General features: G+C 41.6%; 1 protein-coding gene across 1 annotated transcript; it reads right to left on the reverse strand.

Moving 5' to 3' along the window:
• Positions 1 to 204: 204 nt before the first annotated feature.
• On the reverse strand, positions 205 to 25,083 carry LOC140457807 (vasopressin V2 receptor-like). Its single transcript, XM_072551427.1, has 2 exons — positions 24,213 to 25,083; positions 205 to 304 (listed from the first exon to the last, which is right to left on the reverse strand). The coding sequence occupies exons 1-2, from the start codon at positions 25,081 to 25,083 to the stop codon at positions 222 to 224; spliced, it is 954 nt and encodes a 317-aa protein (XP_072407528.1). The 3' UTR covers positions 205 to 221.
• Between the last annotated feature and the right edge of the window lie 1,717 nt (positions 25,084 to 26,800).

Here is a 26,800-nt window from a genome sequence, read left to right on the forward strand (position 1 = left end):
TCTTCACTTAGTTCCAGATTTCCAGTTGAGGGTGCAACACTGTTTCAGCTGTCTACACAAATCCATTGCAGTTGCTGAGTGACAGTCACATAAGCAAGTGTACTTGGACTGAATTGCAAGTTCCATTCCTTCATTGCTGATCATACAAGGTAGGCCTTAGCCTCTGATGTTTCTCACAGATACAGGTTTTCAGAATGGGATGCAGTAAAGTCTCACCAAACCTACCGATAGAAGGCCATGTAGATCCATGGGTTTGTGCAACTGTTGAGGCTTGCAAGGAGCATTATGATGATAAATGGTGTACCTTGAAAACAGAGAAAGAGATGTTATTATCAATCGAACAATGAATGTGTAAGTTAAAGGTTTTGCTTCAATCTTGCTTTGAAATAATTACTTTTCAGTTGTATCCCAAAATTTTAGGTTTTATGAAGCTATTATGTTGGTGTCACATTTTGGGTTTGGTCAGCTCAGTTGGCTGGATGGCTGGTTTATGATGCAGAGTGATGCCAGTGTGGGTTCAATTTCAGCACTAGCTGAGATTACAATGAAGGACTCTCCTTCTCAACCACTCCCCTCACCTGAGGAATGGTGACCCTTGGGTTAAATCACCCACATTCCTCTCTCTCTCTCTCTCTCTCTCATAAGTGAGCAGCTCTATGGGACTACAGTGACTATGCCTTTACATATGGGAGCAGCATCCTTGATGCTGAAGTTGTCTTGGTATGAGTGTAGGATTAAGGCGCTTTCAGGTAAATTGTTCACTTGTTCTTGGGAGTTTGTTTAAGTTTGAAAACTAGAAAGGGATGATTCTGACTTGTCAGGGTTATGAATTCAGTTATTTTAAGTTCAATTTTATATTGGGTAATAACATAAATTTTTAATGCTCATCCCTAGTTGCCCTGAGAAGGAGCAATGAACAATGGGGAGGCAATAGTCTAGTGGTATTATTACTGTTAATCCAGAGTGCCAAGTAATGTTCTGAGGACCCGGGTTCGGATTCTGCCATGACAGGCGGTAGAATTTGAATTCAATAAAAATATTCAGAATTAAGAGTCTAATGATGACAATAAAACCATTGTCAATTGTTGGAAAAACCTGGTTCACTAAGGTCCTTTAGGGAAGGAAACTGCCATCCTTACCTGGTCTGGCCTACATGTGACTCCAGATTCACAGCAATGTGTTGACTCTTTACTACCCTCTGGACAATAAGGGATGGGCAATAAATGCTGGCCTGGCCAGCAAGGCCCCTGATCCTGTGAATGAATAAAATAAAATACTTAAACTATGTTAAAAATCACACAACACCAGGTTATAGTCAAAAGGTTTATTTGGAAGCACTAGCTTTCGGAGTGCTGTTCTTCATCAGGTGGCAGCGCTCTGAAAGCTAGTGCTTCCAAATAAATCTGTTGGACTATAACCTGATGCTGAGTGATTTTTAACTTTGTCCTGTATTTTGCAGAAATAGCTTTATGAAGCCATTACAGCACATTGCATGTATTGACATCAGCAGTGAAGAAGCTAGTAGATCTTGTAACATAAATCAGAAATGCTTTCCTTTTTACCTAAGAAGTTCTGTCCCTTTCTTGTATCCACATAGGGTAGCTTACCTAATAAATATTCTTTAAAGGCGTCAAATGAACTCACTAATTGGAGTAACAACAAGCACATCTAACAAACTGTGTGCCTCATAGAACATAGAACATAGAAAAATACAGCGCAGTACATGCCCTTCGGCCCTCGATGTTGCGCCGACCGAAGCCTACCTAACCTACACTAGCCCGATAACCTCCATATGCTTGTCCAATGCCCGCTTAAATGACCATAAAGAGGGAGTGTCCACCACTGATACTGGCAGGGCATTCCATGAACTCACAACCCGCTGAGTAAAAAATCTACCCCTAACATCTGTCCTATACCTACCACCCCTTAATTTAAAACTGTGTCCCCTAGTAACAGCTGACTCCATACGCGGAAAAAGGTTCTCACTGTCAACCCTATCTAAACCCCTAATCATCTTGTACACCTCGATCAAATCTCCCCTAAACCTTCTTTTCTCCAATGAGAAAAGTCCCAGGTGCCTCAGCCTTTCCTCATACGATCTTCCTACCAGGCAACATCCTGGTAAACCTCCCCTGCACTCGTTCCAATGCCTCCACATCCTTCCTGTAGTATGGCGACCAAAACTGTACACAATACTCCAGATGTGGTCGCACCAGAGTCTTATACAACTGCAACATGACCTCAGGACTCCGGAACTCAATTCATCTACCAATAAAGCCCAGTACACTATATGCCTTCTTCACAGCACTATTTACCTGGGTGGCAACTTTCAAAGATCTGTGTACATGGACACCAAGATCCCTCTGCTCATCCACACTACCAAGTAGTCTACCATTAGCCCAGTAATCCATCTTCTTGTTACTCCTACCAAAGTGAATGACTTCACACTTAGCTACATTGAATTCCATTTTCCACCTTACTGCCCAGCTCTGCAACTTATCTATATCGCGCTGTAACCTGCCACATCCTTCTTCGCTGTCCACAACTCCACCGACTTTCGTGTCATCTGCAAACTTGCTCACCCAGCCTTCAAACCCCTCCTCCAGGTCATTTATAAAAATGACAAACAGCAATGGTCCCAAAACAGATCCTTGTGGAACACCGCTAGTAACTGCACTCCAAGATGAACCTTTACCATCAACTGCTACCCTCTGTCTCCTTCCAGCCATCCAATTCCTAATCCAAACCTCTAATGCACCCTCAATGCCATACCTCCGCAGTTTTTGCATTAGCCTGCCATGGGGTACCTTATCGAACGCCTTGCTAAAATCCATATACACCACATCTACTGCTTTACCCTCATCCACTTCCTTGGTCACCTTCTCAAAGAATTCAATAAGGTTTGTGAGGCACGACCTGCCCTTCACAAAACCATGCTGACTATCCTTGATCACATTATTCCTATCCAGATGTTCATAAATCCTATCCCTTACAATTCTCTCTAAGACTTTGCCCACAACAGAAGTGAGACTGACTGGCCTATAGTTACTCGGGCTATCCCTGCTCCCCTTCTTGAACAAGGGGACCACATTCGCTATCCTCCAGTCTTCTGGCACTGTTCCCGAAGACAACGACGACATAAAAATCAAGGCCAATGGCTCCGCTATCTCCTCCCTAGCTTCCCAGAGGATCCTAGGATAAATGCCATCAGGCCCAGGGGACTTATCTATATTCATCCTTTCCAGTATTCCCCAGACCTCTTCCCTACATACCTCAAGGCCATCCATTCTAATCACTTGTGACTCAATATTCACATCAGCAACAGTGTCCTGTTCCTGAGTGAATACTGACGAAAAGTATTGATTTAGTGTCTCACCGATCTCCTCTGCCTCCACACACAACTTCCCACTACTATCCTTGACTGGACCGATACCTACCCTAGTCATCCTTTTATTCCTGACATACCTATAGAAAGCCTTTGGGTTTTCCCTAATCCTACCAACTAAGGACTTTTCATGTCCCCTTCTCGTTGCTCTTAGCTCTCTCTTTAGATCCTTCCTGGCTACCTTATAACTCTCAATCGCCCCAACTGAACCTTCACGCCTCATCTTTACATAGGCCGCCCTCTTCCCTTTCACAAGGGATTCCAATTCCTTATTAAACCACGGTTCCCTCACAAGACCCTTTACTCCCTGCCTGACTGGCACATACTTATCAAGGACACCCATTGAACAATTGTTCCTTGAACAATCTCCACATAACACTTGTGTTCTTCCCTTGAAGCCTATTTTTCCAATCCACGCATCCTAAGTCATGCCTCACCGCATCATAATTTCCCTGCCCCCAGCTATAACTGTTGCCCTGCAGTGCACACTTATCCCTCTCCATCACTAGAGTAAAAGTCACCGAGTTGTGGTCACTGCCCCCGAAGTGCTCACCTATCTCCAAATCTAACACCTGGCCTGGTTCATTACCAAATCCAGTATAGCCTCACCTCTTGTTGGCCTGTCTACATATTGTGTCAGGAAACCCTCATCAAAAGTTGCCAAATATGTTGGAACAACCTCAGCGGATCTGACAGCATCTGTGGAGACAAAGCAAAGTTTCTGCTTTTGTTTCAGATTTTGATTATTCATGGTTCTTTGTTTTATCACATTGGAACAAATTCCACTCAAATGCATCTCGATCTTTTAGCCTGGCCTCACTGATAGAGTCTCTCCCTCAATGTCTTCAATAAAAATCAATACATAGCTAAAAGTCAGACAGAAATACTTGCTTCTCTCAGACACATTTTCTGAAGTTAAGTAGCCATGTCTGACCCTATTTGTTCACACTCAGACTGCCAATTCTGTAGGTTATATGTTTTTGTACAGCTTATATTTTTACTCAGTTTAGCCTAGAGAATATCAAACTTGAAATCTTGATATCTTTCTTCACCACTAACATCCAGCAGAATCCAGCAGACACCCAGTCCAACTGTGATGAAGCTGTGCCCAAAGTGCAGTGCTAGTGCTAGGGTTTTGACCTATTAATAATGAGGAATGAGCAATATTCGTAGAACGCTGGATGATGTGTGACTTGGTGGTCGTGGAACTGTTGGGTTGTAGGTTGTGATAACAAGTTTTGAGATTTGTTGCTCAGGTTGAGGTTTGCTCGCTGAGCTGCAAGGTTCATTTCCAGAGTTGATACTCTTTCAGCTAACACATCGAGTTAGACCCCATCTACCACCCCCCCTTAGAAAAAGAACAGGAAACGATATCACCACAGGAAATGACATCACCAACCTAAAGAAACCCAAAAATATAAATAGAAAGCAGGAATCATCAATAGTATTTCGCCCAGAGGCCCCTGAAGATGTTACCTAATAGGGTGACAAAACGTCTAGAAATGAACCTTCCAGCTCAGCGAGCAAGCCCACATGAAGGTTGTGATCTTAGAGTTCCTTCCAACAAAACCATAGCAAGTGGCTGCAAAGTTTTTAAAGATTCTGCTGGATGTTAGTGGTGAAGAAAGATATCAAGATTTCAAGTTTGATATTCTCTAGGCTAAACTGAGTAAAAATATAAGCTGTACAAAAATATATAACCTACAGAATTGGCAGTCTGAGTGTGAACAAATAGGGTCAGACATGGCTACTTAACTTCAGAAAATGTGTCTGAGAGAAGCAAGTATTTCTGTCTGACTTTTAGCTATGTATTGATTTTTATTGAAGACATTGAGGGAGAGACTCTATCAGTGAGGCCAGGCCAAAAAATCGAGATGCATTTGAGTGGAATTTGTTCCAATGTGATAAAACAAAGAACCGTGAATAATCAAAATCTGAAACAAAAGCAGAAACTTTGCTTTCTCTCCACAGATGCTGTCAGATCCGCTGAGATTGTTCCAACATATTTGGCAACTTTTGATGAGGCGCACAGTTTGTTAGATGTGCTTCTTGTTACTCCAATTAGTGAGTTCATTTGACGCCTTTAAAGAATATTTATTAGGTAAGATACCCTTTGTGGATACAAGAAAGGGACAGAATTTCTTAGGTAAAAGGGAAAGCATTTCTGATTTATGTTACAAGATCTACTAGCTTCTTCGCTGCTGATGTCAATACATGCAATGTGCTGTAATGGCTTCATAAAGCTATTTCTGCAAAATACAGGAATATGCACCACTGTATGTGAGCTAGATTTGTGAACATGTCAGGGATCCGGTGCCTGTTCACCTAAACAGTCTTCAATATGTTTGTTGAGCATCTGTTGTCATGTCACTGCAGTTATGTTGCTGAGCAGTATTCTCAATGGGTACAATAATCGTAAAATAGCTGAGACAAGTATCTTGGGAGAGCTGACATGCTGGATCCGTGATTGATGGACAAAGACATGAAATGGATCTGTAGAAGGAGCAGGTCAATAATCATATCTGACAGTTCCTCAGGAGCTTCAAGCTAAAGTTTATATATGACTCTTTGGAATAAATGTTTCAGGCGGAGAATTTTAAATCAGCAGAAAAAGCAAGCTGGATCTCACTGTTTGATGGTTATTTGATTCGTTAAGGCATGAATGACCATGATTCAAATTATAATTCAACATTGAACGTGCAGATCTGTCATTTCAAGGGGACTGGGGTATTTACTATAAATTCTTAACTATTCTATTTGTAGAGAATAATGTTCCTCTATTTATCAAGAGTGAAATGTATTTGTTAATAAGGTTATATAACCTATGTTTCAGTTGGACAAAATATAATTTCATCAACTAAGAAAGGGTCTCTTGGTGACCTTTGATATAATTGAAGAACAGCACAAGGATTCTCTAATCAACATAAGGAATCTGCTATATTTATCTCGATAAAGGCACACATTGGCCTACTGAACTTGTCAGCACAACTCGTCAGAGTTATTGATGCTGAACCATGGTAAATGGCGCAAGGTTAAATTCCAAAACATGAAACCATTATGTTAGAATAATACTTATACAATTGTGATAAGGTATAAAACATTATTTTCTACCACAGCAAAGCCTGGCTATGGTTAACAATCACATAAAATATAAAGTACTGATATTATTATTTTTTCCATTGTCACACTAAGTTATGAAACAGTAAATGCTTAAAACAAGGTCCAATTTATGGTTAATCATTTAGAAAGAACTTGAATTCATATAGCACCATCCACAGCGTCCAGGCTTGATTCCAGCCTTGGGTTACTGTCTGTGTGGAATTTGCACATTCTCCCCGTGCCTGTGTGGGTTTCCTCTGGGTGCTCCAGTTTCCTCCCACAGTTCAAACATGTGCAGGTTAGATGGATTGGCCAAGCTAAATTGCCCACAGTGTCCAGGGATGTGCAGGCTATATGGATTAGCCATGGAAAATACAGGGATGGGGTTGGGGGGGGGGGGTGCGTGTAATTCTGGGTGGAATGTCCTTTGAGGGTTGGTATGGAACAAATTTCACTCAAATGCATCTCGATTTTTTGGCCCTCAATGTCTTCAATAAAAATCAATACATAGCTAAAAGTCAGACAGAAATACTTGCTTCTCTCAGACACATTTTCTGAAGTTAAGTAGCCATGTCTGACCCTATTTGTTCACACTCAGACTGCCAATTCTGTAGGTTATATGTTTTTTGTACAGCTTATATTTTTACTCAGTTTAGCGTAGAGAATTTCTTTGCTGTTCTTTGAGTAATGCCTTGGAATCCTTTACTTTCATACCAGAGGACAGGTTTATCCAGAAGACAGCATCTCTGACAGTACAGCACCCTTTCAGCACTGTATTGGCGTCTGCTGCTCCTCTAAGACCAGAAGGATGGCATAAGAAAACAGAAGGGTCCTGATCAATCCTTGAGCATGCAATAGATATTTTTGAATCAACTTCTTCAGAGATGTTATCAGCCACCTCTGGCACAGGTGGGGGTTCAACCCAGGTCTCCTTGCTCAGAGACAGGGACACTACCACTATACCATAAGCATCCTCTGAGCATGCTATGTATCTAGCTAGTTATCCAAGACAGCTCAACACACACTGTCCAACATACATTGAACAGGTCTTAAGGGATAACACAATTATCACTTGTAAAACAAAATATGAAAAGCTCTAAAAAAATTGCCATTGATTTTGTTAAAAATATCTCAGTGAGTGGTCATCCTCTTCTTGATCCGTCTCAGAACAAGAGGAATCCCTTTCAGTTTAGGTTAAATAAAACTAAGAAATGGGCGGCAGTGTTTAAAACTTGAATCGGGGTGTCCCTGTAACGTTAACTTTTTTTTTGTTCAGCCATGAACTGTGGGTTTTGTTGGCGAGGTGATTATTTATTGCTGATCCTTAATTGCCCGAAGGGTTGTGGCTTTTCTCAGCATAACATCTCAGCCCAGAGTTGAGAGGAATTGCAGCTGCAATGTGTTCCAGCTGAAAGAGAAGAACAATCCACTCCAGGTGAGGAGGAAATTTCCAAAGTGGAGATGTTTTTATAACATTACTAAGACTGAATGCCTGGTTAATCAACCCTCCATAGTAATAACCAGTTTGAATCACAGCCATATTTTCAATGTAATTATTCAGTTGAGGTAGAATTCTCTAATTTTATCATTATTTGTAATCAGCCTAAGCCATGCTGTGTCTCATTTAGATTCCAGGATTCACAAAAGAGCTATTTAAAGTCTGCTGCATGCATAATTTCACAATCAGTTGCCTTTCTATCTTTGCTGGAGTTTAAGGTTTGAATTTGATAGTTTAGCTTGATTTCAGCAATAATCTACATAATCAGAGAAAATAATCTCTTCACTGGCTGACTCTGAAAAAATGAAGCTGACGTTTTATCGTTGTAAGTAACTACGTATTTGTAAGGCCTCCCATGTTTCTGTGATGACTTTTAGTCTTCCTCTTGATGGCTTTTGAATAACACTATTTTGAGGCTGAGATAAGCTCTCCAATTGTTCCAAAATCTGGAGCTGACAAAAACCCAGGTTTTCCTAAGTATCTGACTTGCATATCTCGGAGGAGACAGCACTGAAATAACGAGCCAAAGACTTCAGCAGCACTGAAAAACCAGGTTTTGAAGGCAGCCAGGTTTTGGGTAGTGTGCTGAGTGGAACTTTGGAATAGGTTAGGAAAATGCTTTATTCCAGTGTTAAAGCCATGTCTCATTCTGTTCATCATGTCTATTGCACTTCTATGTTGCAATGTGGAGCCAGGAGATTAAAGTTTACATCGGTGTCCATGACTTCCATACCCTATCTTCCTTTTTCTCAACTTTGCCAGCAACATCAAATACTTTCACCCACACTCTTTGTTTAAAATTTAAGGCTCTTGCACATCTATATTTTAAGGCTATGCTTTCAATGAATGTGTCCAGACATTCTGAAAATTTCTCTTTCTAACTTACCTGGTCTATTAATTGTGATGAATGGTGTATAATTTCACTCTTGAATTTGGATTTTAGAATACAGACAGGTGTTGGTTACCTCCGTGAAGGATTTTCTTCCGAAAACAAAAGTCAGACAATCCCTCCGGAACAGTGATTAAATCAGAATTTGTCATAAACCAGATGATTGTAGATGCCTGTGGTGTGACTTGAAAGATGCTTATGCTGTTGGGTTGATGACAGGTAGGGTAACATGTAAGGCCATTAGTCTTGTAGTCAGTTCAGGTGAATCTAGGAACATGCAAGGTTTTTAATTCAGTTCAGAAGTCAGTTAAATCGACGTAGATAGTAAATAGATGTAGGAATAGGCTATTGTGGTTTTCAAGTTTGCTTCACTATTCAATATGACCATGATTGATCATTGACTCCATCCCCATTCCGATTTTCACCACATACCCTTTGATCCCATTAGCCCTGAGAACTATACCTAACTCCATCTTGCAAACATTCAATGTTTTCACCTCAACAGCTTTCTGTTGCTGAGAATTGCGCAGGCTCACCACTCTGTGGGTGAAGAAGTTTCTCCTCATCTCAGTCCTAAATGGTCTACCCAGTATCCTGGTTCTGGACTCCTCAGTCATCAGGGACATCCTGTGTTTATCTTATCTAGTCCTGTCAGACATTTATAGGTCTTTTATGAGATCCCATCCTCATTCTTCCAAGTTCCAGTGAATAAAGCCCTAATCAATCCATTCTCTCTTCATACATCAGTCAATCCATGCCAGGAACACAAAAAGAAATTGCTGGAAAAGCTCAGCAGCTCTGGCAGCATCTGTGGAGAGAAAACGTTTTGGGTCAAGGTGACCCTTCCTCAGAACTGATGGCAGTTATGAAAATGTCAGTTTATTTGCAGAAGTTAGGGTGGGGGAGGGAAGGGGGAAAGGAGTAAATGATAGGGGGGGGATAGAGCCCAAAGAGAGAGAAGAACAGTTAGACAGACAAACACTTGGATAACAATCTGCCAAGGAAAGTGAATAGCTGTTAATGGGGACTGTTTGTGGCCAACAACGGGAATCCATTGTTAGTTGAGTCATCCCAGGAACCAGCAGGCTAAACCTATGTTGCACTGCCTCCATAGCCAGACCATCCTTCCTCAGGTAAGGAAACCAAAACTGCATACCATACTCCAAGTGTGGTCTTAGCAAGGCCCTGTACAACTGCAGCAAGACATTCCTGCTCCAAATCCTCTTACTGTGCAAACCAACATACGGAGAGCTTTCTTCACAGCCTGCCGTACCTGCCTGCTTACTTTCAGCGATTGATGTACAAGGTCACCTGGGTCTCATTGCACCTCCGCCTCTTCCAAACTATCACCATTCAAATAATAATCTGCCTACTTGTTTTTGCTAGCAAAGTGGATAACTTCACACTTATCCACATGCTTCATCTGCCATGCTTTTTGCCCAGTCACTCAGCATGTTTGAGTCACACTGAAGCATCTCTGCATCCCCCTCACAGCTCACCTTCCCATCCAGCTGTGTGTCATCTGCAAACCTGGAGATATTACATTTCGTTTCTTTATCTAAGTAATTAATATATATATTGTGAATAGCTGGGCTCCAAAGCACTGATCCCTGTGGTATTCTACTAATCACTGCCTGCCACTTGGAAAAATACTTGTTTTTTTCTACTTTTTGTTTCCCCTCTGCCGGGCAGTTCTCTATCCATGTCAGTTCTACCTTCACTCCTATGTGTTTTCATTTCACATGTTAATTTCTAATGTGGGGCCTCAATGAAAGCCTTCTGAAAATCCAGAGTTAACTACATCCACTGATTCCCACGATCAACTGCAGAGTTATTTCCTCAAAACATTCCAATAGATTTGTCAAGCATGATTTCCCTTTCGTAAATCCATGCAGATTCTGCCCAATCCTGAACTGTTTTCCAAGTACTCTGCTATTAAATCTTTTACAATGGCCTCTAGCGTTTTCCCTAATACTGATATCAGGCTAACCAATCTATAATTCCCTGTTAACCCCTTTTTATCAAACAATAGAGATACATTAACAACCCTCCAATTTTTAAGAACTGTTCCAAAGTCTCTCAGATCTGGAAAGATGTACCTACAGCTATTTCCTTAAGTACTCAGGGCTGTAGATTATTGGGCCCTGGGGATTTATCGACCTTTAATTCCATCAACTTCCCAACATCATTTCCCTCCCATTTCTGATTTCCCTCAGTCCCTCCCTCTCACTAGATCCTGTCTTTGCCAACATTTTTGGAACATTACTTGTGGTCTTTCTTTGTAAAGACAGAAGCAAAATATGTATTTACTAGTTCTGCTGTCTCATTGTACTCCATTCAAACTTGCCCTGTTTCTGACTGTAAGAGATCTACGTAAGTCTTCACTAATCTTTTTTTTCTCTCCATATAATTACAGAAACTTTGATGTTCAGCTTGTATGTTCCCCCCAGCCTTATTCTCACACTCAATTTTCCCCCCTCTTTATCAATCCCTTTGACCTCTTTTTGTTAGACTCTAAACTGCTCCCAATCCTCAGGTCTGCTGCTTTTCTTTGGCCAATTGTTTTCCCCTTCCTTGCATCTAATGCAATTCTTAATTTCCCTTGGTAGCCATGGGTTGGGCCATCTTTTCTGATTTTAGTTTTGTGCCAGACAGGAATGAACAATTGTTGCAGTTCCCCAATGAGCTCTTTAAATATTTAAAGCATTACAAGCTGAGTATCAAAGCTTCTGTAGGTGTATGATGAGAAAAAAAAGATTAGTGAAGACTAATTAACATGCTTCTCCACCAACATTTTTAAAGTAACATCCCCCAGTTTATCATATTGTGCCTCATTGTAGTTTCCTTATTTCAGTTAAGGACTCAAGTCTCAGAATCAACTGCATCACTCTCCATCTTAATAAAGAATTACATATTATGGTCACTCTTCCCCAAAAGGCCTTGCACTGCTAGATTACCAATTGCTCCTTTCTCATTATACAATACTCAGTCTAGGATGGCCTGTTCTCTAGTTGGTTCCTCAATCTATTGATCCAGAAAAGCATCCCATATACACTCGAGGAATTCCTCCTCTATGGTATTGTTACTGATTTGATTAGTCTAATGTGTATGCAGATTAAAGTCAGCATTAAGCAGAATACTATCCCAACTTCTTTTTCTTTTTGTCTGTCCTTCATAAAATCTGAATACCCATGGATATTCAACTCCCATCCTTGGTCACCTTGCAGCCACATCTCTATAATCCCACCTATATCATACACATTTATATCTATTTGTATGATAAATCATCCACTTTCTCATGAATACTCTGTGCATGAAAACACAAAGCCTTAAGGCTTGCCTTTGTAACATTCTCAATCCCATTTCCATTACTTTACACTGTGACCTTGATTGGTTCTTGTCTTTGAATTCTGGTTCTATCATTTTTCTTATTTCGCATTCTGTCTTTTGTTTTAGCCCTTGTTTTCCTCTCTTCTGTCTCTTTATAGAGGTTCCCATCCCACTGCCATATAGAAGCAAGTTTAGCTTTTCTCCCAAAAGAAGTTCAAAGCAATGCAAGGACAAGTCACCTCAGCAGAAGGATTTAGTCTGTCAAATTTCCATATCTGGAGAGTTTGGTTAGAATTCTCCAGATCGAAACTGAAAAGTCTAGTCTGTCTCATGTGGGCTAAATTTGCATCAACAATTTGGAAAGGACTCTTTGAATTGTCTCACAGCCCATGGTATAGAAACTGCTTGGAATCAGTCAAGAGTTGAAATACAGGTGCCAACTTTTTTTGATTAGATTAGATTAGATTACTTACAGTGTGGAAACAGGCCCTTCGGCCCAACAAGTCCACACTGACCCTCCGAAGAGCAACCCACCCAGACCCATTCCCCGACATTTACCCCTTCATCTAACACTACGGGCAATTTAGCACGGCCAATTGACCTAACCTGCACATTTTTGGACTGTGAGAGGAAACCAGAGCACCCAGAGGAAACCCACGCAGACACGGGGATAATGAGCAAACTCCACACAGACAGTTGGCTGAGGTGGGAATTGAGGTGGGTCTCTGGTGCTGTGAGACATTTGAGTCTTTGTAACATTATGGGGAAAAGGTTCAGACTTTTGTTTGTGTTTTAGATCTTGCAAACTGTGTTCCATATTTGATAGCTTGGTTTTTATTTATTTTTTCTTTTTTGTGTAATAAATGTACCACTGTTGTTAAAGAAGATCTATGCCTTGTGTAAATATATCTGTGTCTAATCACCAAGTTAACTAACAAAATAAAACATCTATCAAGCCAGCTTCATTCTCTGGATATGTCATATCCAGTAGTCCTATCAGCGGCTATCATAATACCATGTTCTCCTCCTCCTTGTATCTCCTAGCTCAACCAAGCCTTTAGTTACCTAGTCTTATCTCTCCTTTGGCCGAGATACCTTTTACAATTTCCGCTCGGGACATTACATGTGGTATGTTAATAGAATTTACTGCAATGAGTGCATAGATTTCCAAAAAGCTATTTTAAAAATTTTAGTCTCTCCATTAAAAATTGAAAATTAAGATCTGAAATTGCATTATGGGATGTTTGAAATGGACTGAAATATGGCCAACCTTCTACAATCTTCTGCTGAGATGTCTATCTGACTCTTTGTTACTGGGGTCATTAGGCAATACAAATATCTCTGAAGAGGTGATAGCCCAGTGATCTTGTCACTAGACTATTAATCCAGAGTGCTTAGGTAATGTTCTGCAAATGCAGGTTCAAATCCTGCCATGGCAGATAGTGGAAACTGAAATTAATGAAAATTTAGAACTTCATGTCAACCACGAAACCATTGTCAATTGCTGTGAAAAACCCACCTTGTTCAGTAATGTCCTTTTGGGAAGGAAATTGTCATCCTTACCTGACTCTAGACCCACAGCAATGTTAATCTTAACTGGCCTCCGGGGATGGGCAATAAATGCTGGCCTAGCCAGTGATTCCCCCAGATTTGTGAATGAATGAAAAAAAAAGTTGACATTCATCTTTTGTCATACCTTGTCACCTAGACAGGTTACCGACTTGACTCCAAGTGTAGCATTAATTCAAACCAGATTCCAATGCCCATTGGGGTGGAACACACATTACCTTCAAATCATTATGATTTGATACTGAAACTTTCCTTGTGAGATAATTTCACTGGATGTACAAGGAATTATATTAGTGACACTTGTGTTAGAATTATTATTTTGTTTACATTCTCAGTCTATCCACATTGGTTAGTTCTTCCACTGCAGGCATGTGCATTCCTTTCCCAAACAGAATGGCTCAGTCATGAACATTAGCCCACAAATTTGTGCATATGCTGTTGTTCAGCGTTTGGTCTGACAGAGAATAGTGAGCAGAATGGGGCCTAGGTACAGCACTAGTTTTTGATATGAATTGTGGGAACATGAACACATGGAGCAAACAAAAGCTCCCTTTTCTCTTTTTTATCACAGCAGATTTTTTTTCTGTGTATTTTTTTTAACAATTCTGAAACCTACTACTTTTGTAAATAATGTTGCTCATAACGTCAGTTATATATAGAATGTGAAATTAACCCAAGGAAATGACTAAACTCATGTTCATGCAAGGGAGGATGAACAAGGATATTTTAGGTGTAAGTTACAACTAACTGATGAAGGCTGGATTCAGAAAAGTGTTTACTTTCAATTTTGATATAAATATATACAAAATGTCAGCAACAAGTTGTAGTGTGGTTCTTCTTGCAAGATTGCCATCAGCCACTTAGAAGGGAAAAACTTGCATTTCTGTAGTTAAAATGAAGGCATCCAAAAGGGATTCTCACTAGTAATTAGATTTACACTAATTGTGTACCATCTGTATTTGTTAACTTACTGTAATTTTCCTATTGTTGTACAGTAACAAAAGATATGCTATAACATATAAACATAAGAACTTAAGAACAAAAGAAATAAGAGCAGGAATAGGCTCACTCCACCAATCAGGAAGATTACAGATAGCCTTCTACTTCAATGCTAACACCATTTTCCTAACCCCACTATCACCACTATCCCTATATACCTTTATGTTTTTAATGTGTAGAAATCTATTGATCTCAGTCTTGAATGTACAAAATGCCTCTACAATGCTCAAAACTCCAAAGATTCAGCACCATTTGAAGAAATTCCTCTTTATCTCAGTCCTAAATGGCCTATCCCTTACGCTGAGTATGACTCCTTGGAAGATGGCGAAACCTCCTCCATCTAATCTGAAGAGATATTGTAACTTTGAATGAGATTATTTTCCTTCTCCTGAATTCTGAACAAAGTGCGCTCAGTCTTTTAAATCTTTTCCCATTGGAGAATATCCCCTTCACAGGAATTAACTTTGTGAACATTTATTGCACTCCTTCTATGGCAGTAAATCTTTCCATAGGTAAGGAAACCAAAACTGTACTCCAAATGTGGTCTCAGCAAGGCCCTTCACAACTTTAGTAAGACACCTTTGCTCTGACACACAAATCCTTTTGCAATGAAAGACCTAATTGCAATTTGCCTTCTTAATTGTTGGCTTTACCTGCATGTTAACATTCAGGACTCGTGAGCAAATGCACAAAAGCCCTTTTGAACTTTAACACCTCCCAGCATCTGACCATCCAAACAATATTCAGTATTTCTGTTCTTCTTACCAATGTAGATAATCTCAATTTCTTACACATGATTATATTTCATCTGCCAAATTTTTGCTGACATAGTTTGCTTCTCCAAATCCCTCAGAAACATTCCTGCATCATCCTCACTCACAGATTACCTAATTGTATGGCATTTGCAGATTTGGAAACGTTACAATCTCCACATCCAAGTTATTGGTGGAGATTGTGAATATCTGGGGCTAAAGCATGACCCTTATGATATCGCACTAGTCAGATCCTGCTAACCTGCAAATGTATCATTCATTGCTGCTCTTTGACTTCAGTCCATTTATCTATTCCCAATCTATGCTAGTTTATCCAACACCCCAAACCATGTGCTCCAATTTTATTTACTAATTTTCCATGTTAAATCTTGTCAAAGCTTCTGAAAATTTAAATATACCACATCAACTTGTTCTCCCTTATCTATTCTAATAGTTAAATCCTCAAAAACTCCAAAATGACTGCTAAACATAATTTTCTTTTCTGTAAATTTGTAGAGACTCTTCAAACCTGTCATTATTTTCCAAGTGTTCTGTTATTACATCCTTTTATCCCAGACTCTGGCCTTTTCCCTACAACTGATGTGGTTTTGTGTTTTCTTTCTACCTCTTTTAAACATTGGGCTTACATTTATTAACTTCCAAAATGCAAGAACCATTCTAGAGTCCTTAGAGCTACTATTGTATCTGACATCTCTGACACACGGATTATCACATCAAAGGAATTTTTCTGCTTTAAACCCCATGAATTTCAATGTCTATAGTGTTTTTTAAATGAACATTAATAACTTGTATTGTCTTATTTACATTCACCTTTAGATTCTCAAAAGTTTTCTCGGACTTTTTTTTAGTATTTTTATTTATGAAGTCTTTGTTTAATTTCTCTGCCATTTTGTCATACCCTATTATAAATTCTGCTGACCCCACTTATCATGTACCCATATTCATGTTTCCTGATCTTTTACTTTTTACATAGCTTTTTAAAAAATGTTTCTTGCTAGTTTAATCATTATATTATAATATCCATTTCTTAATCATTTCCTTGTTCTTTATTTGTAAATTCTAAAATGTTCCCAATTCTCAGGCTTACATTTCCTGGCAACTTTATAAACTTCTTCCTTTGATCTAATGCACTTCTTGATTTCTTTTGCTAGCCAGGATTAGAACACTTTCCTTGCTGTCCTTTTTGTGCATTCAAGGAATATACATAGTTTAAAACAAGATCATTACTTCTTGAAACCTTAATCATTGTCTGTATACCATTATATCCCTAAATGTAGTTTCCCAGTCCGCAGCAATCAATTAGCTTCTCCTGCTTTCATCGTTTCCTTTGTTTAAATATAAAACAAGCGTTTCTGAGTGAACTACATCATTTTAAAACTTCATGTAAAATTCTACTTTATTATGGTCACTTTTTCTTAAAGGCTTATTTACTAAAAATTATAACAGTTTCCCAGCACAACACTAGATCTAAAAGAAACCAATCTCTAGGTTCCTCAATGTTATGCTCTTGAAAACCATATTGCATACATTCCAAGCAAGGTTTGGAGATGTCGCTGTTGGACTGGGGCATACAAAGTTAAAAATCACACAACACCAGGTTACCGTCCAACAGGTTTATTTGGAAGCACTAGCTTTCAGACCGTTGCTCCTTCATCAGGTAGCTGTGGAGCAGAAACATAACACACAGAATTTATAGCAAAAGCCGAAACTTGCAACCCATTCGAAAAGGTGAACAACTTAACAACAAACTAGATTTGTTCAATATATCATTTCAGCCGCACAACACTGCAATCTTTCGCCATAAATTCTGTGTCTCATGTTCCTGCTCTACTACTACCTGCCGAAGGAACAGCGTTCCGAAAACCAGCGCCTCTAAACAAACCCGTTGGACTACAATCTGGTGCTGTCTGATCTTTAACTGTGTGAATCAAAGATAGTGACCAGGGGTATCATGGACCTTTCTGGGAAAATTTAGCATCATCATTGAAGGGTTCAAGAAAATGTAGAGATTGGTCTTAAGAGAAATGCAGATTAGTGTCTGAGTTATGCTATGACATAATATTGATCTCGGCATCATGTGGGAGAGACTCTGCTAGGAGCTGGGAATGAGGGTAGCATGGGACAGGGAGCTCTTTTGCAGGAACATCATGCAAATGGTGTCAGTAAATATTGTTTGAAGCAATACTGTGAGGTCTCGCCTGGGTTCATCCAAACAGACAAAACCATGCCAAAACTGAAAATAATACCAAAAGTCAATTATGTTACCTTTCAAGAAAAAGCTGAGGAAAATTAATGTAAATGAATGAATTTTGATCTAAGATTAAATATAGACGAATATGTTGGTAATGTAACTTCATACATTTCTGACAAATGTAGACAAAAAAAAAAATAATTTTTGCAGCTTCCACTCCTTCTGGAATGCCACATAACTTTGGACATCCAGGTCCCATATTTGTTTCCTTGCAACCACACTTCTATAATGGCTACCAATTCATTCATATGAACTTTTATTTAGACAATAGACAATAAATGCAGGAGTAGGCCATTCTGCCCTTCGAGCCTGCACCGCCATTCAATATGATCATGGCTGATCATTCCTAATCAGTATCCTGTTCCTGCCTTATCTCCATAACCCTTGACTCCACTATCTTTAAGAGCTCTATCCAATTCTTTCTTAAATGAATCCAGAGACTGGGCCTCCACTGCCCTCTGGGGCAGAGCATTCCACACAGCCACCACTCTCTGGGTGAAGTAGTTTCTCCTCATCTCTGTCCTAAATGGTCTACCCCGTATTTTTAAGTTGTGTCCTCTGGTTCGGCACTCCCCCATCAACGGAAATATGTTCCCTCCTGCCAGAGTGTCCAGTCCTTTCATAATCCTATACGTTTCAATCAGATCCCCTCTCAGTCTTCTAAACTCAAGGTATACAAGCCCAGTCGCTTCAGTCTTTCCGTGTAAGGCAATCCTGCCATTCCAGGAATTGACCTCGTGAACCTACGCTGCACTCCCTCAATAGCCAGAATGTCTTTCCTCAAATTTGGAGACCAGAACTGTACACAGTACTCCAGGTGTGGTCTCACCAGGGCCCTGTACAGCTGCAGAAGCACCTCTTTGCTTCTATACTCAATCCCTCTTGTTATGAAGGCCAGCATGCTATTAGCCTTCTTCACGACCTGCTGTACCTGCATGCTTGCCTTCATTGACTGGTGGACAAGAACACCCAGATCTCTCTGAACAGCCCCTTTACCTAATTTGATACCATTGAGGTAGTAATCTGCCTTCCTGTTCTTGCCACCAAAGTGGATAACCAGACATTTATCCACATTAAACTGCATCTGCCATGCATCTGCCCACTCACCTAACTTGTCCAGGTCACCCTGTAATCTCCTAACATCCTCATCACATTTCACCCTACCACCTAGCTTTGTGTCATCAGCAAATTTGCTAATGTTATTGCTGATACCATCTTCTATATCATTTACATATATTGTAAAAAGCTGCGGTCCCAGCACGGATCCCTGCGGTACCCCACTGGTCACTGCCTGCCATTCCGAAATGGAGCCGTTAATCACTACCCTTTGTTTCCTATTAGCCAACCAATTCTCTATCCAATCTAGTACTTTGCCCCCAATCCCATGCACCCTAATTTTACTCACTAACCTCTTGTGTGGGGACTTTATCAAAAGCTTTCTGAAAGTCCAGGTACACTACATCCACTGGATCTCCCTCGTCCATCTTCCTCGTTACATCCTCAAAAAATTCAAGAAGATTAGTCAAGCATGATTTCCCCTTCATAAATCCATGCTGACTCTGTCCTATCCTGTTACTATTATCCAGATGTGCCGTAATTTGACCTGACAATTCAATTATTTCATTGCAAACACTGCAGGCATTCAGATACAGAACACTCAATCTAGTGTCATTTTACTGTCTTTATAAATCTGGCCCTATCTGCTGGTACACTATTAGATTTGCAATGATTGTCACTTCCTACAATATTCCAATTATCATTACCTTTATTGCCACCTTGACCTATTGCCTCATTATTTCACTTTAACTTGCTCAATCCTATCCTAAATGATACTTTCCCCTTTATTTACTTTGAATCCCTCTCTATTTCCATGCTTATTCAACTTGTTAGAATGTGGACTCCACCATGGTTCAGATGATGTCCAACCCAGTGGTACAGTCCTCACTTTAGTTAATTATGGTACCATTGTACCATTAATCAGAGTCCGTTGTAAATAGCACTAGTCTTGGAACCCTGCATTCATCTTTCAAATCTTTTTTATCAGATACCAAATAGCACAAGGCTCAGGTAATATTCCAGAGATTACCACATTTGAGGTTTTGCTTTCTAATTTAGTGCTGAGCTCCTCATACATCCCATGCAAAACCTGTCTGGAATCTTAGCTATGTCATTGTTACAGACATGGACCATGAGAACTGAATGCTCCACTTCCACAGCAAGTTTCTTTCCAGTCCAGAACAGATAGCCTGAACCCAGAGTCCAGGAATACAGGCAACACAGCCTCTGTATTCTGCTCTGGCCTATAAAGAAGTGTCTGTCTTCTATATACTATCCTGTGTTTCCCCTCCATTCCTATTACTCCCCCACAACTGAATGGCTTTCAGAATGTCATGATCAGTCTGATAATCCACAATTCCGCTCACTCTCTTGTCCATACAAACTACAAGAACCTGTTACTCAATTGGAAGGGATGAGGCTCCTCCATTCTCACTTACTTAATCCATTCCCAGCTGGGTTCACAGTAACACCCTCCTGTCCTTGACAAAATCGAATGACACTGCCCTAAGGGGTGTGACCACTTCAGCAAACATTCAGCAAACTTTCCCCCTGCCTGATCAAAATGTCTATAACTTGGCCTCCACCAAACAACTGAGTGAAGATCCTCAAGCGGCAGACACTTATTACAGGTGTGCCATGGCATTCAGAAGCTCCCACATACTGCAACCATGATACATCACCCATCCCTGCTCCCAGGAGGACCAGTTCCAAATCCGTACTACCCAGATGGCCTCCTTCTTCAAGGACCGCAATTTCCACCCAGACGTGGTTGACGATGCCCTCCACTGCATCTCTTCCACTTCCTGCTCCTCTGCCCTTGAGCCCCGCCCCTCCAACCACCACCAGGACAGAACCCCACCACCAGGGATATATTTCCCTTCCCTCCCCTATCAGCGTTCCGAAAAGACCACTCCCTCCGTGACTCCCTGATCAGGTCCACACCCCCCACCAACCCAACCTCCACTCCCGGCACCTTCCCCTGCAACCACAAGAAATGCAAAACTTGCGCCCACACCTCCCCCCTTACTTCCCTCCAAGGCCCCAAGGGATCCTTCAATATCCACCACAAATTCACCTGCACCTCCACACACATCATCTATTGCATCCGCTGCACCCAATGTGGCCTCCTCTATATTGGGGAGACAGGCCGCCTACTTGCGGAACATTTCAGAGAACACCTCTGGGACACCCGGACCAACCAACCCAACCACCCCGTGGCTCAATACTTCAACTCCCCGTCCCACTCCACCAAGGACATGCAGGTCCTTGGACTCCTCCTTCGCCAGACCATGGCAACACGACGGTTGGAGGAAGAGCGCCTCATCTTCCGCCTAGGAACCCTCCAACCACAAGGGATGAACTCGGATTTCTCCAGTTTCCTCATTTCCCCTCCCCCCACCTTGTCTCAGTCAAATCCCTTAAACTCAGCATCGCCTTCCTAACCTGCAATCTTCTTCCTGACCTCTCCGCCCCCACCCCACTCCAGCCTATCACCCTCACCTTGACCTCCTTCCACCTATCACATTTCCAACGCCCCTCCCCCAAGTCCCTCCTCCCTACCTTTTATCTTAGCCTGCTGGACACACTTTCCTCATTCCTGAAGAAGGGCTTATGCCCGAAACATTGATTCTCCTGCTCCTTGGATGCTGCCTGACCTGCTGCGCTTTTCCAGCAACACATTTTCAGCTCTACATCACCCATCCTGCCATCTTTGTGTTCATTAAATTTATTTATTTTTCTTAATTATAATTCCCTCTTCGCTGAAGTCCTTTACTTGCCAATCCTGTGACTTCACATTCTGGGCACTCAAGCAGCTTTCAGCGTAGACCTAGAACCTTGAATCAGAGAACTGTTGTCCTTGGAGGCTGCCATTTTGTTGAAAGCTACAATCAGGAATAATTGTGTCAACATCGAAATAAAGAAGCTTGAAGACTACGCATTCAAAAACAATATTTCTTTAATTGAACTGCTCATTAATTTATGTGATGTCTGCACTCCTCCAAATCATTAATGTTCTAACATCTGTGTTCTGAAAAAGAAGAGGTAGGTGTATTGGACGTCAACTGATTATTGAAAAGGTAAAATATTATTATTTATGGGTATAAAGTTTGATAGAACTTTATTTGGAATGATTATAATACTCCAGAAGCTAAAAGAAAAAAAAAGCAACTTAGACCATCAAGTACCTTTTAGAACATTCTTCCTCTCCACACGGATTACTGAAAGAAACTGCAGCACACTACTCAAAGTGTGAGTTTGCCTGGTGACCCGGAACTGACCCCAACAAAGATAGGTTATTTGGACATTTCCTTCATTATGAGATTTTGCAGTCCTAAATTGACTGCTGTATGACCCTAGAAACAACAGAACTTCACTCGTGAATTGAATCATTAATTCAAGCAATTCATTATATCCCTACCATATAAAAGAAGAACCTCCCGCTGCTCCCTGTATCTTTCACTTTCCCAATTTGTGAGAATTATTTTCACAAATTGGTCTTCCCTCATTTCAGCTGGCCCCTTAGCTCCTTGGGACTACATAAGCTCCACTTCCTGCCGAGTTTGACCCCGAAAACCAAATTTCACAACATCTCTGAAGCTTTGGCTAAAGTTTAAAGAAATATTTTACTAATGGGCAAGTTGTAACCCCCACACATATTTACATCAGGAAATGAAGATATTGGGCCTTGGCAAAGATTTATACATAAGGAAGACTTGACAACTTTTTGTTGACTTTTATATTTAGCATTGGATTAAGCAGTATTTATATTGACGTCCTAGATTTGCATATCACTCTGAAGACAGGCTGTGGATGTGCTCATTGCTCTTTTGATTGACTTGTTTATTTGGTGATCAGTTGAATACTTGATGCATGTCTCCTAATTCAAAAGATGAACCTTTTTTGATTAATACCAATGTTGACCAATAACATGTCACCATATAATTGTTGAGAAACTAGATTCACACTGGTTACTAAATTGGTCAGATTTGGCTAAGTGCACCTCGTGTGTTCTTCATAGGATATTTTAATACATGCAACGAAACATAACTTTTTGACAAAACAGTACAGATGTTTGTTGTTATTGCCAAAGTCTTAACTTCTAATTCAGAGTGGATTCTCAACTTTGAAGCCAGTGAATTGAATATTGCTAGCTAACTAAATGCACAATGTGACTGAACTGATTCCCCTTCCGCTGTCCTGCAATTGCTTCTGTATTTCACTCCAGGTATTTCCTAAGCAACCTGTTCAGAGATGTTATGGCACACCTCTGGAGGAGGTAGGATTTGAACTCAGTTCTCCTGGCTTTGAGATAGTGCCACTGTCACTCCATGATAAGAGCCCTCAGTATTGCATTCTCATGACACACACTAATTGTACACATGATTGCATGATGATTGTTATAGAGGTATCATTGGCCATAACTACAGCCCAGCTTTAACCTGTCATTGCCCACTTAAGGGTTTCATTTGGTGATGAGGTAGAAAGGCTGTCCACAGGCAAACTTAGTCGAGGTGGAGAGAGGAAGTTATCTCAACTCTCCAACTTGATTCAATGTCAGTTTGCTACCGAACCTGACACATGGGAGGGCACAAGACTCCCCTAATGCTATGTCTAGCTAGTCTCTGGAATCTCTCCTTTTTTCTGGTTCCTAGGTTTTGCCCACAAATGAAACATCTCTGAGACTGTCAAACTCATTCATAATGTTCATGGTAGTTCGTATGTCACCATTCAACCTTTTCACATCTAGCTAAACGAGCCCCAGCCTGTTCAGTCATTTTTAACAAGTAGACCCTTTCAGTTCTGCTGTCACCCTTATAGCAATGGGGTTAAAGTGCAGCAACCATCCTCTGACTGCAGCTTCCTGCAGCTATTGTCAGTCACAGGATTTGTCCTTACCTATTTGGTGTAAATCCCACCTTGCTTTCAGCAGGGCAAAGTGGTGTTCATTTTCACCCCAATGCAAAGATGCTGTAAGTGGGCACTTAACGAGTCATTTCTGCTGCTCCTACTTTGTTACTTAACACAGATGCCAGTCAGCATCTACTGTCAGACTAAGTGCTCTTGCTAGTTATCAGGCATCAATGTCAGTCCAGATGTGACTTTTTGCCCTGCATGTTCATCTCTCACCTTCTGCTTCTTTATTGCTCGCAAGACAACGGTTTTCACTGTGCCTCAGTACACGTGACAATAAATTCCATTCAATTTATAGCAAACGGGACTGAGAAATCGAATTGAGTATTCCACTCTTTATCCCATAGCAGAGAGCAGCTAATTGGGTTGAACGTGGAGGTATCCTGCAGTGTAGGTTTCAGCTGCCCCTGCGTTCTTTCATTTGAGAGAGAAAATGGGACATCACTCACCTTCAACAGGTCCTCCAGTTGGGTCCCAAACAGACCAGAGCTGGACAATGAAGAATGGTGCCCAACACAGAATGTACAACATCACTACTAAAAAGGTCATCTTCAGTGTTTTCAGTAAGGAGCTGGGTATCCTCTTGGCAGTGCCCGCTTGTGTCCCCTTCACATTGGCTTCAGTCAAGGCGATTCTTTCGAGCCTGTTTGTTTTCCCAGTTAGGTAAATGGTTCGACATATTTTGAATTGGCATATGATCAGGATGACTGCTGGGATCACAAAGATGACCAAAGCTGTCCAGGTGATGTAGGACTTCCGGCCCCAAGGTTTGATAAAGGTCGCCCAGCACTGGAACACCCGCGGCTGCACCTCTTCAATGGAGAAGATGAAGACCTGAGGGAGGCTGAAGAGCAAAGAGAAGCCCCAGGCCAGGGCCACGGTCAGGTACCTCTGCCAAGAGGCCTTGGTGATGGCAGCCATGGGCTTGCAAATAGCTTGGTGGCGATCCAGGGTCATCGCCACCAACAGGTAGGTAGAAGCAAACATGCCGACGACCTGCAGGTACTTGACCGCTTTGCAAACCACGTTGGGGGCCTTGAACTGGTCGGTGACCTCCCACAGGAGCTGGGGCAGCACCTGGAAGAAGGCGACCACCAGGTCGGCGGTGCACAAGTGGAAGAGGAAGAGGCGGGTGCGGCTGTTCTTCCTACGCTTTCGCCACAGAGTGCAGAGGAAGATGCAATTGCCCAAAGTGGCCAGGACAAAGACGAAGCTGAGCACGGCTATCTTAGCCGCCACTGGCTTGTCCCCGACGGGGAGAGTTCCATTGGCTGGACTGGACTCCCGCTGGGTGCTGTTCTGATTGAATTCGCCCCTCATATTCGGTCCTGCATCAAAGCACAGCCGGCAAGGGGTTGACAATCTGCGCGAAGTTGCTTCTCAGGTTCTGTGCAGCGAGCAGCAGAACGGGGAATCTTGCAATTCCTGTTCCTCCCGGCTGCTGCCCTGCTCTCTGTCTCCTGATCCAGCATCTTGTGAACGGTGCAGCCACATCATTGCCAGTGAGAAGCAGACAGTTCAATCACTGGCAACTGACGTGGCCAACAGCAAGACCGCATTGCTTTCGGCGCTGGCTCGTTGGTTCAGTGGAACTCAATTTCACGTTGTTAAATATTCTTAATTTTCAGATATGTTTGTCAACTTACAGCATCAGTCAGCAGGGCACGGCGCAAACCACAAAGCATTCGCAGTGAGGGGGAAAAACAAAACGAAGCACTATGATTGAGTTGTTTACTCAGTTTCCCTCCTGTTTATAAATCAAAGAGACTTCAAGAGTTCTGCGGCGCTGAGTAATTAAACTGTGCGCACCAATTATCACGTAATGCCTCTCTATTGCAGTTTATTCTCCGGGTTTTCTGGTTTAAACTTTGCGACTGGGACACAGATTTACAATCTTTTCAAATTCGAATTGCAAAAGCTCTGCTCTTCTCGGAGCTGTCAGTTTCTGCCTCACGGGCTCGGGCGAACCACAGGCGGAGCAGCACAGCCCAGGTTTGGACAATGTTGGAACAATCATCAAAATAGCGATGTGCACCAGCGAGGTGGGACTTGAACCTGTGGAACAGTAAAACACTCTCACTGTGACACGAGACTCCTGTTTCAAACTGGGAATCTTTTCCTGATAACCACTAGAGCAAAACCCGTTTTGGACAAAGTCCCTTGTTTTAAGTCAAACATCACCCAACACCAGGTTATAGTCCAACAGGTTTATTTGAAAGTACAAGCTTTGGGAGCGCCGCTCCTTTAAGCAGGTAGCTACCGGAATTACACTCAACACTGAGGCTCCCCAACATGTCCTCAAACCCCTGCCATCCCCCCCTGCACATCCACGACTGTGTTGCCAAATTCCAAATCAGCTCCATCTCCAAGCTCACTGAGGACACCACCTCAGTAGGAGAGATACCGAACAATGACTAGTCAAAATTCAGAAGGGACATAGAGGGCTTGGTGATGTCATGCAATGAGACCCACCATTGTTGGCAAAACTGAAGAATTGATCATTGACTTCAGAAAGAAAGGAGAACCCCATCCCCCAACCCCCATCTACATCAATGGGACTGAGGTTGAGAGAGTGGAGGGTGTCAAGTTCCTTAGAGTGACCAAAAAAGGCAACCAGTCCTGGACCTCCCATGTACATGCCACAGTCAAGAATACACAACACCTCTTCTTCCTTAGGTGGTTCAGGAAATTTGGCATGTCCATGAGAACTCTCACCAACTTTAACAGAGGCAGCATTAAATAAATACTGTCCAGATGTATTTACAACCTGGTATGGTAACTGCTCTGCCCAGGACCATAAGAAACTACAGAAGGTGGTGTACACAGTCCAGACCATCATGAAACCAACCTTCCATCCATGGAATCCATCTACATGGCTTGCTGCTGTGGTAAGGCTGCCAACATCATCTAAAACCATTTGCAACCCTGGTAATGCTCCCCTACTGCCTAATCCCTCAGGCAGAAGATACAGACGCCTGAACACATGCAGGTTCAGGAAGAGCTTCCTCCCACCATTATTAGACTGATGAATGGCCTC

This window comes from Chiloscyllium punctatum, chromosome 32 (genome assembly GCF_047496795.1).
Source record: "Chiloscyllium punctatum isolate Juve2018m chromosome 32, sChiPun1.3, whole genome shotgun sequence".
NCBI lineage: Eukaryota > Metazoa > Chordata > Chondrichthyes > Orectolobiformes > Hemiscylliidae > Chiloscyllium > Chiloscyllium punctatum.